Source organism: Triturus cristatus, chromosome 4_1 (genome assembly GCF_964204655.1).
Source record: "Triturus cristatus chromosome 4_1, aTriCri1.1, whole genome shotgun sequence".
NCBI lineage: Eukaryota > Metazoa > Chordata > Amphibia > Caudata > Salamandridae > Triturus > Triturus cristatus.
This window is the reverse complement of record NC_140585.1, coordinates 329,677,796-329,690,544: the sequence shown is the minus strand read 5'-3', so window position 1 is coordinate 329,690,544 and position 12,749 is coordinate 329,677,796. Positions and strand designations below refer to the sequence as shown.

At 44.1% G+C, this 12,749-nt stretch overlaps 1 protein-coding gene across 4 annotated transcripts in view; it reads left to right on the top strand.

The window, feature by feature from the left end:
* DDX11 (DEAD/H-box helicase 11) overlaps positions 1-12,749 on the top strand; it is a 652,402-nt gene that overhangs the window by 513,870 nt on the left and 125,783 nt on the right. The window contains exon 27 of one of the 4 annotated variants that reach the window (XM_085652297.1): positions 9,130-12,152. The exons of the other annotated variants lie outside the window; for them this stretch is intronic. Coding sequence (XP_085508423.1) covers positions 9,130-9,474 — 345 coding nt within the window. The 3' untranslated portion in view covers positions 9,475-12,152. Of the gene's footprint in view, positions 1-9,129; positions 12,153-12,749 lie in introns of those variants that run through there. 4 annotated transcript variants of the gene reach the window in all.

Below are 12,749 nucleotides of genomic sequence, written 5' to 3'. Positions count from 1 at the left end.
CTCCATTCATTGGATTCTACGCAGTACACTGAGGTGACACCACCCCTGGGGTGGCGCTTATCACATTTATACAATTTTCATGACCTATATGATGAACTGGCCCACTCCTTCAATGAGGACAACTGGTATGAGGAGCTTGGGAGTTGCAGGTGGACTGGACATGTCTTTAGATTCTGGCCTGCTATGGAGGAAGGTGCATCCTTTGCCACGCTGGTGAGGAGGGCAGCAGAGGTCCTCGACCTGCAGCACTCCTCCATTCAGGTCAAGACTAGCGTCTTGACAGAGGTGCTTCAACCGAGGCTACCCTCTGCGGAGCCCTTGCTTCCCTTCAGTGAAGCACTCACGAACATCCTGCTGGAGACTTGGCTCAGCTCTGTGCAGCTGCTCCAGTGCACAGAATGATTGCCCTACTCCTGTGGATCCAGCTTTCCTTACTGAGCACCTGACCACTGACAATCTTGTGGCCTCAGCCACTAAAATCAATCTCAGCGCATTTCCTACCACCCTTCTGGACAGGTAATCCAATAGGCTGGACACCTTTGGGAAGATCATTTTCACTTTCACCAGCCTAGCATTGCGGCGGATGCTTCTTAGGCTGGTACACCCACAGGAACACAGTTGCGCATGGGCTGCCCTTGACTTCAGAGGAGGCCCGAACCATACTTAATCAGGCCTTTCTTGATGGCTGGTACATAGCAAAGTTCATCATCCGATGTGGGTAGGACACCACACACTTGCAGGACAGGGCCATTTCCTCCCCGGTAGCATTTTTGCCTCCACACCTGGCTTCGATCAACTGGCTTCTTGAAGGATTTCCAATCGCTGATGGGCATGCCCTTTGATGGCTTTTGCCTGTTAGGTGATAAGGCTGATACAGTTCTTGAGCACTTTACAGAGAACCAACTGCACTCCTTCGTTCATCTGTGGAAATGTGGATTTTCCTGATCAGTTATGTCCCCTATCTTGGACCCCAACGGTTCTATATGCATGTTACAAGTACATGTATATTCCCTCCAGTTCCAGTTTCTAAGACGCAAACATATGTGTGTCTACCGTCAACATGTTCTCTGTCAGATCCGCCATCACAGGGCTGGATATTCGATTCCTAAGTATGAAAGGCCACCGACTTTATATGGCTAAGTTACTCCATTTTTATGGTTCAGGCGAGTAGGCCCGATTCTGTCCTCAAAGCCTTTCCCTGCTCTCTGTCTCTGACAGCTTCAGCTTGAGCTCGCATCTGTATCCATGAACTTTGTCCTACTCCCTGTGCAGCTAACGGTGCCTGCCTCGGCCAGTTTTCGCCTGTCTGCCAAGAAGTTGTATTTCACCTTCGAATTATCTATTTTGCTCTCCAGCCGATGCATTCCTGTCCAGTGATTTAGGTAAACATTTCCTTTAGCTCACAAGCAAAGGACTCAGCCTTTCCGTCCTCCTGCAAGTGATTCATAGCCCTGTTGCCATGGAAAGTTTTCTATCCCTCGCATCTCATATAGACACTTAGACGCTTGTACACGTACACAGTCAGTATAGAATAGATTTTGTCCGAGAGTCTCTTCCTTGTGGATAACATAGTTCTCTAAACATAGGATGTTAGATATGATTTGGGATTAGGTTGACTTGACCCCAGACTTCTCGTCTCCACATGTAGAGCTAAATGTCAAGTCCCCTTCACCCCCTAGTTGCACGTCAAATACACGTCATGCTGCCGCGCGCGCATCTATGCCAAGTATTATCTTATAGATCCACCTATGTCTGATAATTCTAACCAATCATGTTTCTTTTATTCCTTCTTACGCCTAGTTTCGATTATGTCACTGTTTCGTCATTTTTCTTATCAAATGTTACGCCTTCTACATTCGTTTCATTGTAATGCACTTATTATAAAAATACATGTCTGTTAATGAATTATTGTACTTCACTTCCTGAACCCTCGTGGTGACGGAACCTGAAGGCCGCGACTCGAGTCGGCCATTTTGAATGGAATAAAGCCCATTAGACTTACTCTTATACCACGGATTCTGCCTCTTGTTATTTTGAGCTATTTACTTTATTTTAAGATTCCGTATGAAATTCAGTCCGGTATTTTTATTTACCACATAATGGCGCCCGAATAGGGACACTTTCTCATCTCACGCGCCGGCGGTGCGTTGCAGGCCCGGTCTCCTGCCACAGCTGGACGGACCATAAACGCGTACCAGCAGGATTTCCTGTAAGCTCCCTCCGGTCAAGCGGGGGCGACTGAGGCTGCGATCAACCCAGACGAGGCGGTGAGAAGTGCGAAGTATCCCGACCAGAGCCTAGCTGAGAGAGCAAGATCCGAGGTATACAGAGGCCCACCAGGTTTTCCGAAATCCCGACGTCCAGAGGGTCCGATGTCCGCAGTTATCGAGTCCTGTCCATTCTCTGAGGCTTTCCGTTTCAAGGAGCTACTCGGTGAGTACCATCGCCGGGGAGGCGTGTTGACGCGCACATAGGTTGTGCCGGTCAAGACGGATTTGGGTACACAAATCCGGTCTGCACTGTTTAGCAGTGTATATGTACTGTTTAGCAGTATATCAAGTATTCCGAAGTATTCAGTTATTGTCAAGAATTCAGCGTGGTGATTAGTTAGGCAGACTGTCATCATTGTCGATCATTGTTATAATGTTTAATGTTTAAAGTTTAAAGTATTCAGAAATGTCTTGCATATTGTGGTATGAATGACTGTTCATTGTTCACTGTTCATTATTGTGTTTCTCGTATTAAACAAGTTCAAGAGTAAGTATCAGATCAGTTGTCAATATGCCGCTCTTCTCGAAGTTAAGACAGATTACTACCAGAAAAGGGGTGCTTGAAGAAGCAGTTCCTATTCCTCCTAGAGACACTCCAGGGCATTTCATGTACCATAAGCATGGCTTAGATGCCATATTGTTTCTTGATCTATGGGTAGATTATACCAAAGGATTACCGGAAAGTCAAAGGTGGCCCATAGCGGGAACCTGGGATGCAGAGTGCATCATGAAAGTGGAGGAAGAGTTATGGAAAAGAAAGGTCAGACAGTCACAGAAAGACGCTGTTGAGTTATGGCGTAAAGAATCTCATAGACGAACAGAAAAAGCACGTAGACAAGAAGAGAGGAGTAAAGAAAGTTCAAATAAAGTTCAAGAAAATCTATTAATTGAGGAAGGTATCCGAGTGAAATCAGAACAAGTGAATAGACAAAGAAATGCTCTTATGAATGGTATGTATCCCCTTCTAGCCGAAGGACTACCTAAGGCTGCTCCAGAGATGCCAAAAGACTTGCCACCCCCGTTATTTCCAATTAAGGTACATCCAAAGGGGCATCCCAGAACCGCAGAAGATGTTTTTCTTTCCTCATATCTAGACGATGCAGCTCCCGAGTATGCTAACGCCACACCACATAGACCGTCTGGCGGAGGGGTTCAACGTCAGGATCAGGTATCTGTCCCCGTGCAACAGCAAGTCCCGATACAAGCTTCGGCAAGCACATCTGTTTCCGCATCTGTCTCCGCAGTCGATCCTATAGGGGTATCGACACCCATAGTTGCTGTGTCACGTTCAACGAATCCATTCACACCCGACGCCCCAGATGGGGCCACGGGAAGTGCTAGCAGTACTTTTACACCACCTAGAATAAATAAACTTGTTTTTCAAGAGTCAGCGCATTCACGTACACCTAAATTCGTAAGTGAACGTACGCTTAAGGAACTCCTTGTAAATTGTAGATATGACCCCGTGGTTGGTAAAGAGGACGAAATGGTCCTGGCATCATTACGTATCAGACGAGCCGCAGAGTATTTAGCAAGGTTACCAGGAATGACTACGCATCTAGATAACATATATCATTTTGTTCAAACAGGACGAGATCCAGGATGTATTAACAGAGCTATGGAATTCCAGAAAGTAGAGATACAGGGGGAACTGTTACGTTTCCTCATAAACTGTGTAATCAGAAATCAAGATCGTCCGGGGGTAGACCCGAATGCAATGCTTATTCTTACAAGATGGAGTCAGAATATATCAGAAGGGAGACACGATAAGCAAAATTGTATAATAGCCATGTGCCGAAAAATCCGTAAAGAAATAGAGCGTATACATGAAGAAAGATTGGGAACAGACGAGTTTGAGCAAGACGAAGTGTCCGAATCAGGGAATTCCGCAAGACAGTCAGAGACCATAGCCTATGTAGGCAAAGGAAGATCTTGTGAAAATACTAGATGTTTTTCTGATCCCATACACTCTGTATGTCCAAATAATAGCAGAACGTATCCGACGCCTGTAATAAATCTGAAATCTCCTGAACATTCGTTTCAAGCCGCAGATAAAATACTACGAGAACGAAGAGGTTACCACCTCCTCGATTCCATGGATGAGCAAGAATTAGCCAGATCAGCCGTTCACTGGATTGACAGTCCTGCAAAATACGGTGATGAGACCGTAGCACACACGTTTTTTAACCTCAGTACAGATGAACAACGTTTAGCTGGAATATATATGATTCAGCAACTCCTCATATTATATAAGAGCCAACATACTGACCCTGGTCCTTTACCTGATATATTAACGGAACTACTCACGAACAGATGGAGAGGTTCTAGTAACAAGCTAATTAAAGAGATATTAGTGTCACGTAAGCAGTATGTCCTTTTTGTAAGTCCGGATTCTCTCTCGCTGCCCCACAGAGAAAGAGTGCCGTACTATATGGATAGACAAAATCCCCTACGAGAAGTGCACCCAATAAAAGGCGAAGACAATGAGTTTCACCGTGTATTTGTTTACACACCCATATCAAAAATGGAATTATTAGAAATGAAAAAAGTAGTACCTAGTCATGACAAAGACCCAGCGGGTTTCCACCGAGAAATTAAAGACATGTTACTGATGGGAGAGTACACCTTTCCTGATATTATGACGATATTAAAGGTGCTTTTGCCTGCTGGCATATATGAAAAACTGAAAGAAAAAGAGTGGGAAGTGGGAGACCAAAAGATAGACTGGACAGCATTAGCAGAGGAAGAAAGGAGCCGAGCTGCAGGTTCAGGGCTCGGGGATAAAGTTAAACTATTACCAGGTTTACTAGTACAGGTACTGCCACGTTTATTAACTACAAAAAAGGAAGATTGGGGTGCAATCACAGCCTGTAAACAAAAGCAAGATGAAGACACAAGCGATTATTATGCTCGATTTGAAAAATGTTTTGGTATAAATAGTGGTATAAAAGCAAGTAGTGACTCATATCCACATTTATTTGTGACAAAATTAGTGGAAAATGCATTGCCTCCAGTGAAGAATAGAATATTGAAATTCGAGAGTACCTGGCAAAGTAACACTCCGTCGCAAATGCTACAAATGTTACAGTATCATCACAATAGAATTAGGGATGAACAAGAACACGAGCATAGACGCATGAAGGATACAAAAATGAAAATGCTAGTTTCTCAGACAGTACCAGCAGATGGTCACAAAAAGGGTGTGACACATTCTGGTGATTCTGCAGTTCCTGTAAAAGGAACCTGCAATTACTGTAAACAACTAGGCCATTATGTACATGATTGTCAAGTCCTGAAACGTAATATAGCTACAGGTATTGCAAAAGAGAGACCACGATTAGTTAGACAAGATCAGAATGAACAAGGAGCTATGCAGCATGGACAGTCCATGCCAGTTCAGCAACAGTCTATGCCAGCCTCACAGCAACCCATACAGTTTGTGCCAGCTGCACCACCGTTGCCTGCTACTGCCACACAAACCACAACACGACAAATGTATCAGACTGCACAGTATGAATACCCTGAGTATCAGCGTTACGCATGAACCAGCCTAGAGAGGGAAGTTGACTTACCGCTTATCGAGATTCCGGTAGATCAAGAAGGACCTTATGTACATAGTGAATTATTAGGTCAAGATAGAAAATTCTTACTCGATACAGGGGCAAGTAGAACAACCATAAAACGTAGTGAAGTTCCAGGGGCACCCCTCTCAGGCTCTCAAAATGTTTCCCTTGGTTTTGCAGGAAAACCTATTGTTAATGAAGTATCACAGCCTCTACCACTTACGATAGGACCTTTGACACGAACTACAGACTTATTGCTTACTAAATCATGCCCAGAAAATCTGTTAGGGATTAAGACTCTGAAAGCACTAGGAGCCATAATATGTTGTTCTCCGGAAGGAGTAAGGTTGTTTTTACGTGATTTTAAAGGTCACTATGTGTCCAGAGACATGGATCCCCGACTACAGACTTTACCGGTACATCTATGGGCACAAGGCCCTACGGATGTTGGCTGCATGAACATTACACCCTATCGAGTTACATTGAAAGCAGGAGTGGTCTTACCACGAATGCGACAATACAAGTTACCGCATGATGCTGTAGTGGCTTTGTTGAAAATCATTGATGAGCTAATTGCCCAGGGAGTAGTTGTAGAAACAGACTCCAATGTATGTAATTCACCGATAATTCCGATTCTTAAACGAACTGATCCTACTGCTCCACCAGTATACCGATTGGTTATTGATTTGCGTGAACTAAACAAGTGTATTGTACCACAATTCCCTGTGGTCCCTGATATATCATCATTGTTGACAGCAATTGATTCCGAAGCAACATTTTTTACTGTAATTGATCTCAAGAATGCCTTTTTCAGCGTCCCAATAGATCCGGAAAGCCAATACTTGTTCGGATTCAGTTTAAATGGGCGCAGCTTTAAATTCTCACGCGCTCCTCAAGGATTTACAGAAAGCCCCAGCATCTACAGCCAAGCATTGAAACGAGAACTTGACAGTATCCACATGCCAGTCAATACTGCACTGCTTCAATATGTCGATGATCTGTTGATCACCGCGAGAAGCGAGCCAGAATGTGAAAAAGCTTCTCTGACAGTTTTACATTTCCTAGCCGACAAGGGGCACAAGGTGTCCCCTTCTAAGCTGCAATTCTGTGTTCAGCGAGTTATTTATCTTGGTCACTCGCTGTCCAAGGAGGGAAGGCAGCTTACACCAGATCGCATCCAGTTAATTGCTAACATGTCAATACCCCAGACACAAAAGGAGGTGCGGGCTTTCATAGGTCTCACTTCATATTGTAGGCAGTGGATCCCTCAGTACGCATTTCTAGCAAAACCACTCATTCAGTTAACCACACAGGAGGCAGCCACATCGACTGTTCTCCCTTGGACTCAGGAACATACACAAGCTTTTGAAAGCCTAAAGGAAGCTTTATGTCAAGCACCTGTTTTAGCAACACCATGTTATAGCAAACCTTTTACACTCTTTGTTACAGAACGCGAAGGTACTGCCTTGTCAGTACTCACTCAGGATCAAGCAGGATCACGCAAGCCATGTGCTTATTTTTCCAGTACATTAGATCCCGTAGCTCAGGCTTTGCCTGCATGTCTGAAATCAGTGGCAGCGACAGCTTTAGCAATCAGACAAAGCGATGCCATAGTATTAGGACACCCGTTGACAGTTCAAGTACCACATGCAGTAGAGGTTCTTGTGAACCGAACACAAACACAACACTTGACCATTGCAAGACTTACCGGTTATGAACTGACATTGTTTCAACCACACATAGAGATCCGACGGTGTAATACATTGAATCCTGCTACACTATTACCTGTAATTGGAACAGACCCACTAGCTCATGATTGTGTTGAAATCATTGAAATAAAGACGAAACCTAGACAAGACTTGACAGACGTTCCATTGTTAGATCCAGACCTGACGTTGTATGTAGACGGATCATGCATGAGAGCAAGTACAGGAGATTTAGTGGCCGCGTATGCAGTCACAACAAACACTGAAGTTATTGAGACACATTGTATAGATATTCTGTCAGCCCAAGCAGCAGAACTTATTGCTCTAACGCAAGCCTGTATTCAAGCCACAAATAAGAAAGTTAATGTATACACTGACTCACGTTATGCATTCGGAGTTGTACACGACTTCGGCGTGCTGTGGCGAGAGAGAGGTTATCTAACGTCCCATGGTGCCCACATTCAGCACGGGCCCCTCATTCATGCTTTGTTAGACGCAATACATCTACCCACTGCTATATCGATTATGAAATGTAAAGCACACACGAAGGTTACTGATACCATTTCTCAAGGCAATGATTTAGCTGACAGAACAGCTAAACAGACTGCTCAGAATCGCACATTAGACATGACAAAGCCAATAGTTCAGACACCAACACAGTGTATGACAATTAAGGATCCCGCACTTGACGTAATTGACATACAGACACATGCCACAGCAGAAGAAATAAAGAAGTGGACTGAACTAGGAGGGATCCAGACAGATCAAGGATGGATGACGAAGGAGAAATCTGTATGGTTTCTCCCTGATTCCATGGTTCAAGCCATTATAGCTACAGTTCACAGTCCAGCACATTTAGGAGAGAAGGCTATGCTAGACAGCATTCAGCACATTTGGTTCAACAAACATTTACGAGCAGCAGCTAAACAAAAAGTTCGTACCTGTATGATATGTTGTCAGTTTAATCCAGGAAAGAGTGTTCCCGTAGAGCAGGGTGGATTTCAGCCTCCTGACCATCCTTTTGAAGTCCTCCAGATGGATTATATTCAGATGGAACGTTGTCGAGGATTCAAATATGTCCTCGTAGTTGTCTGCGCTCTCTCCCGTTGGACAGAGGCGTATCCCGTATCAGATTACACTGCCCCGACTACTGCCAAGCAGCTAGTTCGAGAATTCTTCCCACGGTACGGTTTACCACGTGTTGTATATTCAGATAACGGCCAGCCTTTCTCATCCGAATTAATGAAACATGTCTCACTCTTGTTGGGATATCAGTGGAAATTCCACTGTGTCCGACACCCCGAGGCAGCAGGTCTCGTAGAAAGACATAACCAGACACTGAAAGTCAGACTGTCCAAAATATGTAGAGAGAAAGGTGTCGACTGGATAGTAGCATTACCAGTTGCACTCTTTTATATGAGAATGGTAGCACACTCTAGAACAGGGCTATCCCCGTATGAGGTGATCTTCGGTAGACCGCCGAATATGTGGGGGACGCCTATACCACGTAAAATAACTGATGTCGACTGTAACATGCTGACAGATTACTTGGCTTCCTTGATGTCTGCACTACAATCTTCTCGTTCACAGGTAGCTGCAGCCTTTCCCGACAACACTGAGGCGAAACCCCATGACGTTGTTCCGGGTAATCTTGTCTTTGTGAGAAACTTCGACAGGAAAAGTCAATTGGAGCCCAGGTGGAAAGCACCCAAGTTGGTCCTGCTGACCACAAGAACAGCCGTGAAGATCGAGGGACGTAAAGGGTGGATTCATTCAAGTCACGTCAAAAAATTTCATGGACTACCTTCAGATATAGACACTGTGCCCTGCACTCCCTCACAGACTGATTCAAAACTTCCTTTTGTTGAAAAGAATGACTCTCAGTGCTATAAATTAAAGCTTAGGCCCAAACAGTCGAGCAATTTGATTGTTTAAGTCCTCTCCAAGGTGAAGCGGTTGAATTGTCTCCGACATGTATCCCTTGGACCTGAGTAGAGACAATACCCGAGAAATGTTGAAACGACAGGCGTATTGTAAATCACTGCGTAGCTACTGTATGAGGACATTATTAATTTTGTTTTTATTGAGTATTTTAGTAATTATTACGAGTGTGATTTTGCACATATATCATCCTATCTCTAGACATGTTTATAATGTTGCTGCAGAACATTCTTTTAGTGACCTACCGCCACATGAATTATCTTATAGACTTGCGCTGCGCAATAACACCTTCATTAGTATGTTACATCATTCCCATCAGACTAGTAATGCGACCAATTGTTGGGTGTGTGGCCGACTTCCTCCCTATCAGAATAACAAAGGAGTTCTGCCTTTCTTTCCACATCCATTCACACACAATGGCTCCTGTGGAGCATGGTTTAGTTTATTAAATTCCCTAGACCCAGACACAGCAGTTTATCAACAACATTGGATATGGGGATATCTGAATCTAGTTTTATTCAAAGTCTGTCACCCTGATAAGGAGGGTCACCCCAGTAGAACAGGAACTGATTTAGAAAATGAAGTGTATAAATTAGGTAATTTTACGCCTAATCTTATGATTTTGAATGTCAAATCCGAAGTTGAACTAATTCTGCCCACTATGTCAGTATTTCCAGTTAAGGGTGAATTATGTGTAAGAAAAGTTGGTTCCATACATATGGGCCATAGCCAATGCGTTACTACAGTAGAATATAGTGATCAAGGTAAATCTTCATTTAGAGCTTCTCGCCATTCTACTTCATATGTGGTCAGACGGCATATATGCGTCTGCCTCCAGATTGGGATGGTACCTGTTACATAGCATTCCTTTTGCCACCTGTTTTCCTAGCTCCCCCTGATTATTATCGAAATGTTCATTTAGTACACAATAGAGAGCAAAGAGATCTCCCAGTTGTCGATTATACTGAGACAGCATGGGACAAGTATGTAGATTTCAATAAAGGTATCTTTCCCTATATAGGTACAATATCAAATAGTAAGCTGATACGCAGACTCACCAAGACTCTTGAAGCTGTAGTAAACGAGACTATAGCCGCCCTAGGCAATCTGACAGAGGAACAATCAGTGATGAGAATTGTTGTTCTCCAGAATCGTCTTGTCCTTGACGTCATCCTGGCCGATAGGGGCGGAGCTTGCAGGGTCATCGGATCCAGCTGCTGCATATTCATACCAGAAAATTCGCCATCTGTATATAAAGCTATAACACGCCTTCATAAGATTGTAAGCCAGATACACGAGAATCCAGGCACTTGGACGTGGTCCGGGTGGTTTTGGAGTGTGATATCAGCCTGGGGATGGAGAGTTCTATCCTTCCTAGGTATTGGCCTTCTTATGCTCTTCAGTTGTTGTCTATGCCTGCAATGTGGACCAGCGATTTGTGGTCTGTGTGCCACATCGTGTATTCCACATCAAGGTTTTCGTTCAAAATACCGGAAGAAGAAGGAAGAAGAAATGATGCTCCATGAGCAAATCAATGGAATGATGAAGATTGATGTCTCGTGAAGGGCAAGAAGGGGACAAGGAGGGAATGTGGAAATGTGGATTTTCCTGATCAGTTATGTCCCCTATCTTGGACCCCAACGGTTCTATATGCATGTTACAAGTACATGTATATTCCCTCCAGTTCCAGTTTCTAAGACGCAAACATATGTGTGTCTACCGTCAACATGTTCTCTGTCAGATCCGCCATCACAGGGCTGGATATTCGATTCCTAAGTATGAAAGGCCACCGACTTTATATGGCTAAGTTACTCCATTTTTATGGTTCAGGCGAGTAGGCCCGATTCTGTCCTCAAAGCCTTTCCCTGCTCTCTGTCTCTGACAGCTTCAGCTTGAGCTCGCATCTGTATCCATGAACTTTGTCCTACTCCCTGTGCAGCTAACGGTGCCTGCCTCGGCCAGTTTTCGCCTGTCTGCCAAGAAGTTGTATTTCACCTTCGAATTATCTATTTTGCTCTCCAGCCGATGCATTCCTGTCCAGTGATTTAGGTAAACATTTCCTTTAGCTCACAAGCAAAGGACTCAGCCTTTCCGTCCTCCTGCAAGTGATTCATAGCCCTGTTGCCATGGAAAGTTTTCTATCCCTCGCATCTCATATAGACACTTAGACGCTTGTACACGTACACAGTCAGTATAGAATAGATTTTGTCCGAGAGTCTCTTCCTTGTGGATAACATAGTTCTCTAAACATAGGATGTTAGATATGATTTGGGATTAGGTTGACTTGACCCCAGACTTCTCGTCTCCACATGTAGAGCTAAATGTCAAGTCCCCTTCACCCCCTAGTTGCACGTCAAATACACGTCATGCTGCCGCGCGCGCATCTATGCCAAGTATTATCTTATAGATCCACCTATGTCTGATAATTCTAACCAATCATGTTTCTTTTATTCCTTATTACGCCTAGTTTCGATTATGTCACTGTTTCGTCATTTTTCTTATCAAATGTTACGCCTTCTACATTCGTTTCATTGTAATGCACTTATTATAAAAATACATGTCTGTTAATGAATTATTGTACTTCACTTCCTGAACCCTCGTGGTGACGGAACCTGAAGGCCGCGACTCGAGTCGGCCATTTTGAATGGAATAAAGCCCATTAGACTTACTCTTATACCACGGATTCTGCCTCTTGTTATTTTGAGCTATTTACTTTATTTTAAGATTCCGTATGAAATTCAGTCCGGTATTTTTATTTACCACACATCCCTTCCATGGCTACGGTAGAAACTCCCAGCTGCGTCCCCAATACCAGCCATACGCCCAAGGTCATGAGGTTTCCTAGTCCTTTAGTGGCCAAGGATGTGGCTCCCACTGAGACATAAAGCATGCATACTGTCCAGTCACAAGCCCCTCAGGTTGGAGCATCCTTGAAGCCTCTTTAGCATGCCCTCAACACAACAGTCATTCCATTGGTGGCAGGATTAGGCACCACCTGCTCCAGTGATGAGCTATAACGTCAGGCAAGTGGTTGGTAATGAACTGGGTTGTGCCCATGTAATGCTTCCGGATATTTCACTTTTTGATCACCTGGCTTTAAATATGTGATGTTACAACGCGTGGTGTTACCACGCGGTAGGAAACAACACGGTTGTTACATCGTCCACGTTGTTACCACGCATAGCATTACATCGCAAGTCGGTTCAATGACTTGCGCTAGATGGCGCGCTGAACTTAGGAATAGTATTAAATTACTATTCCTACTCCAG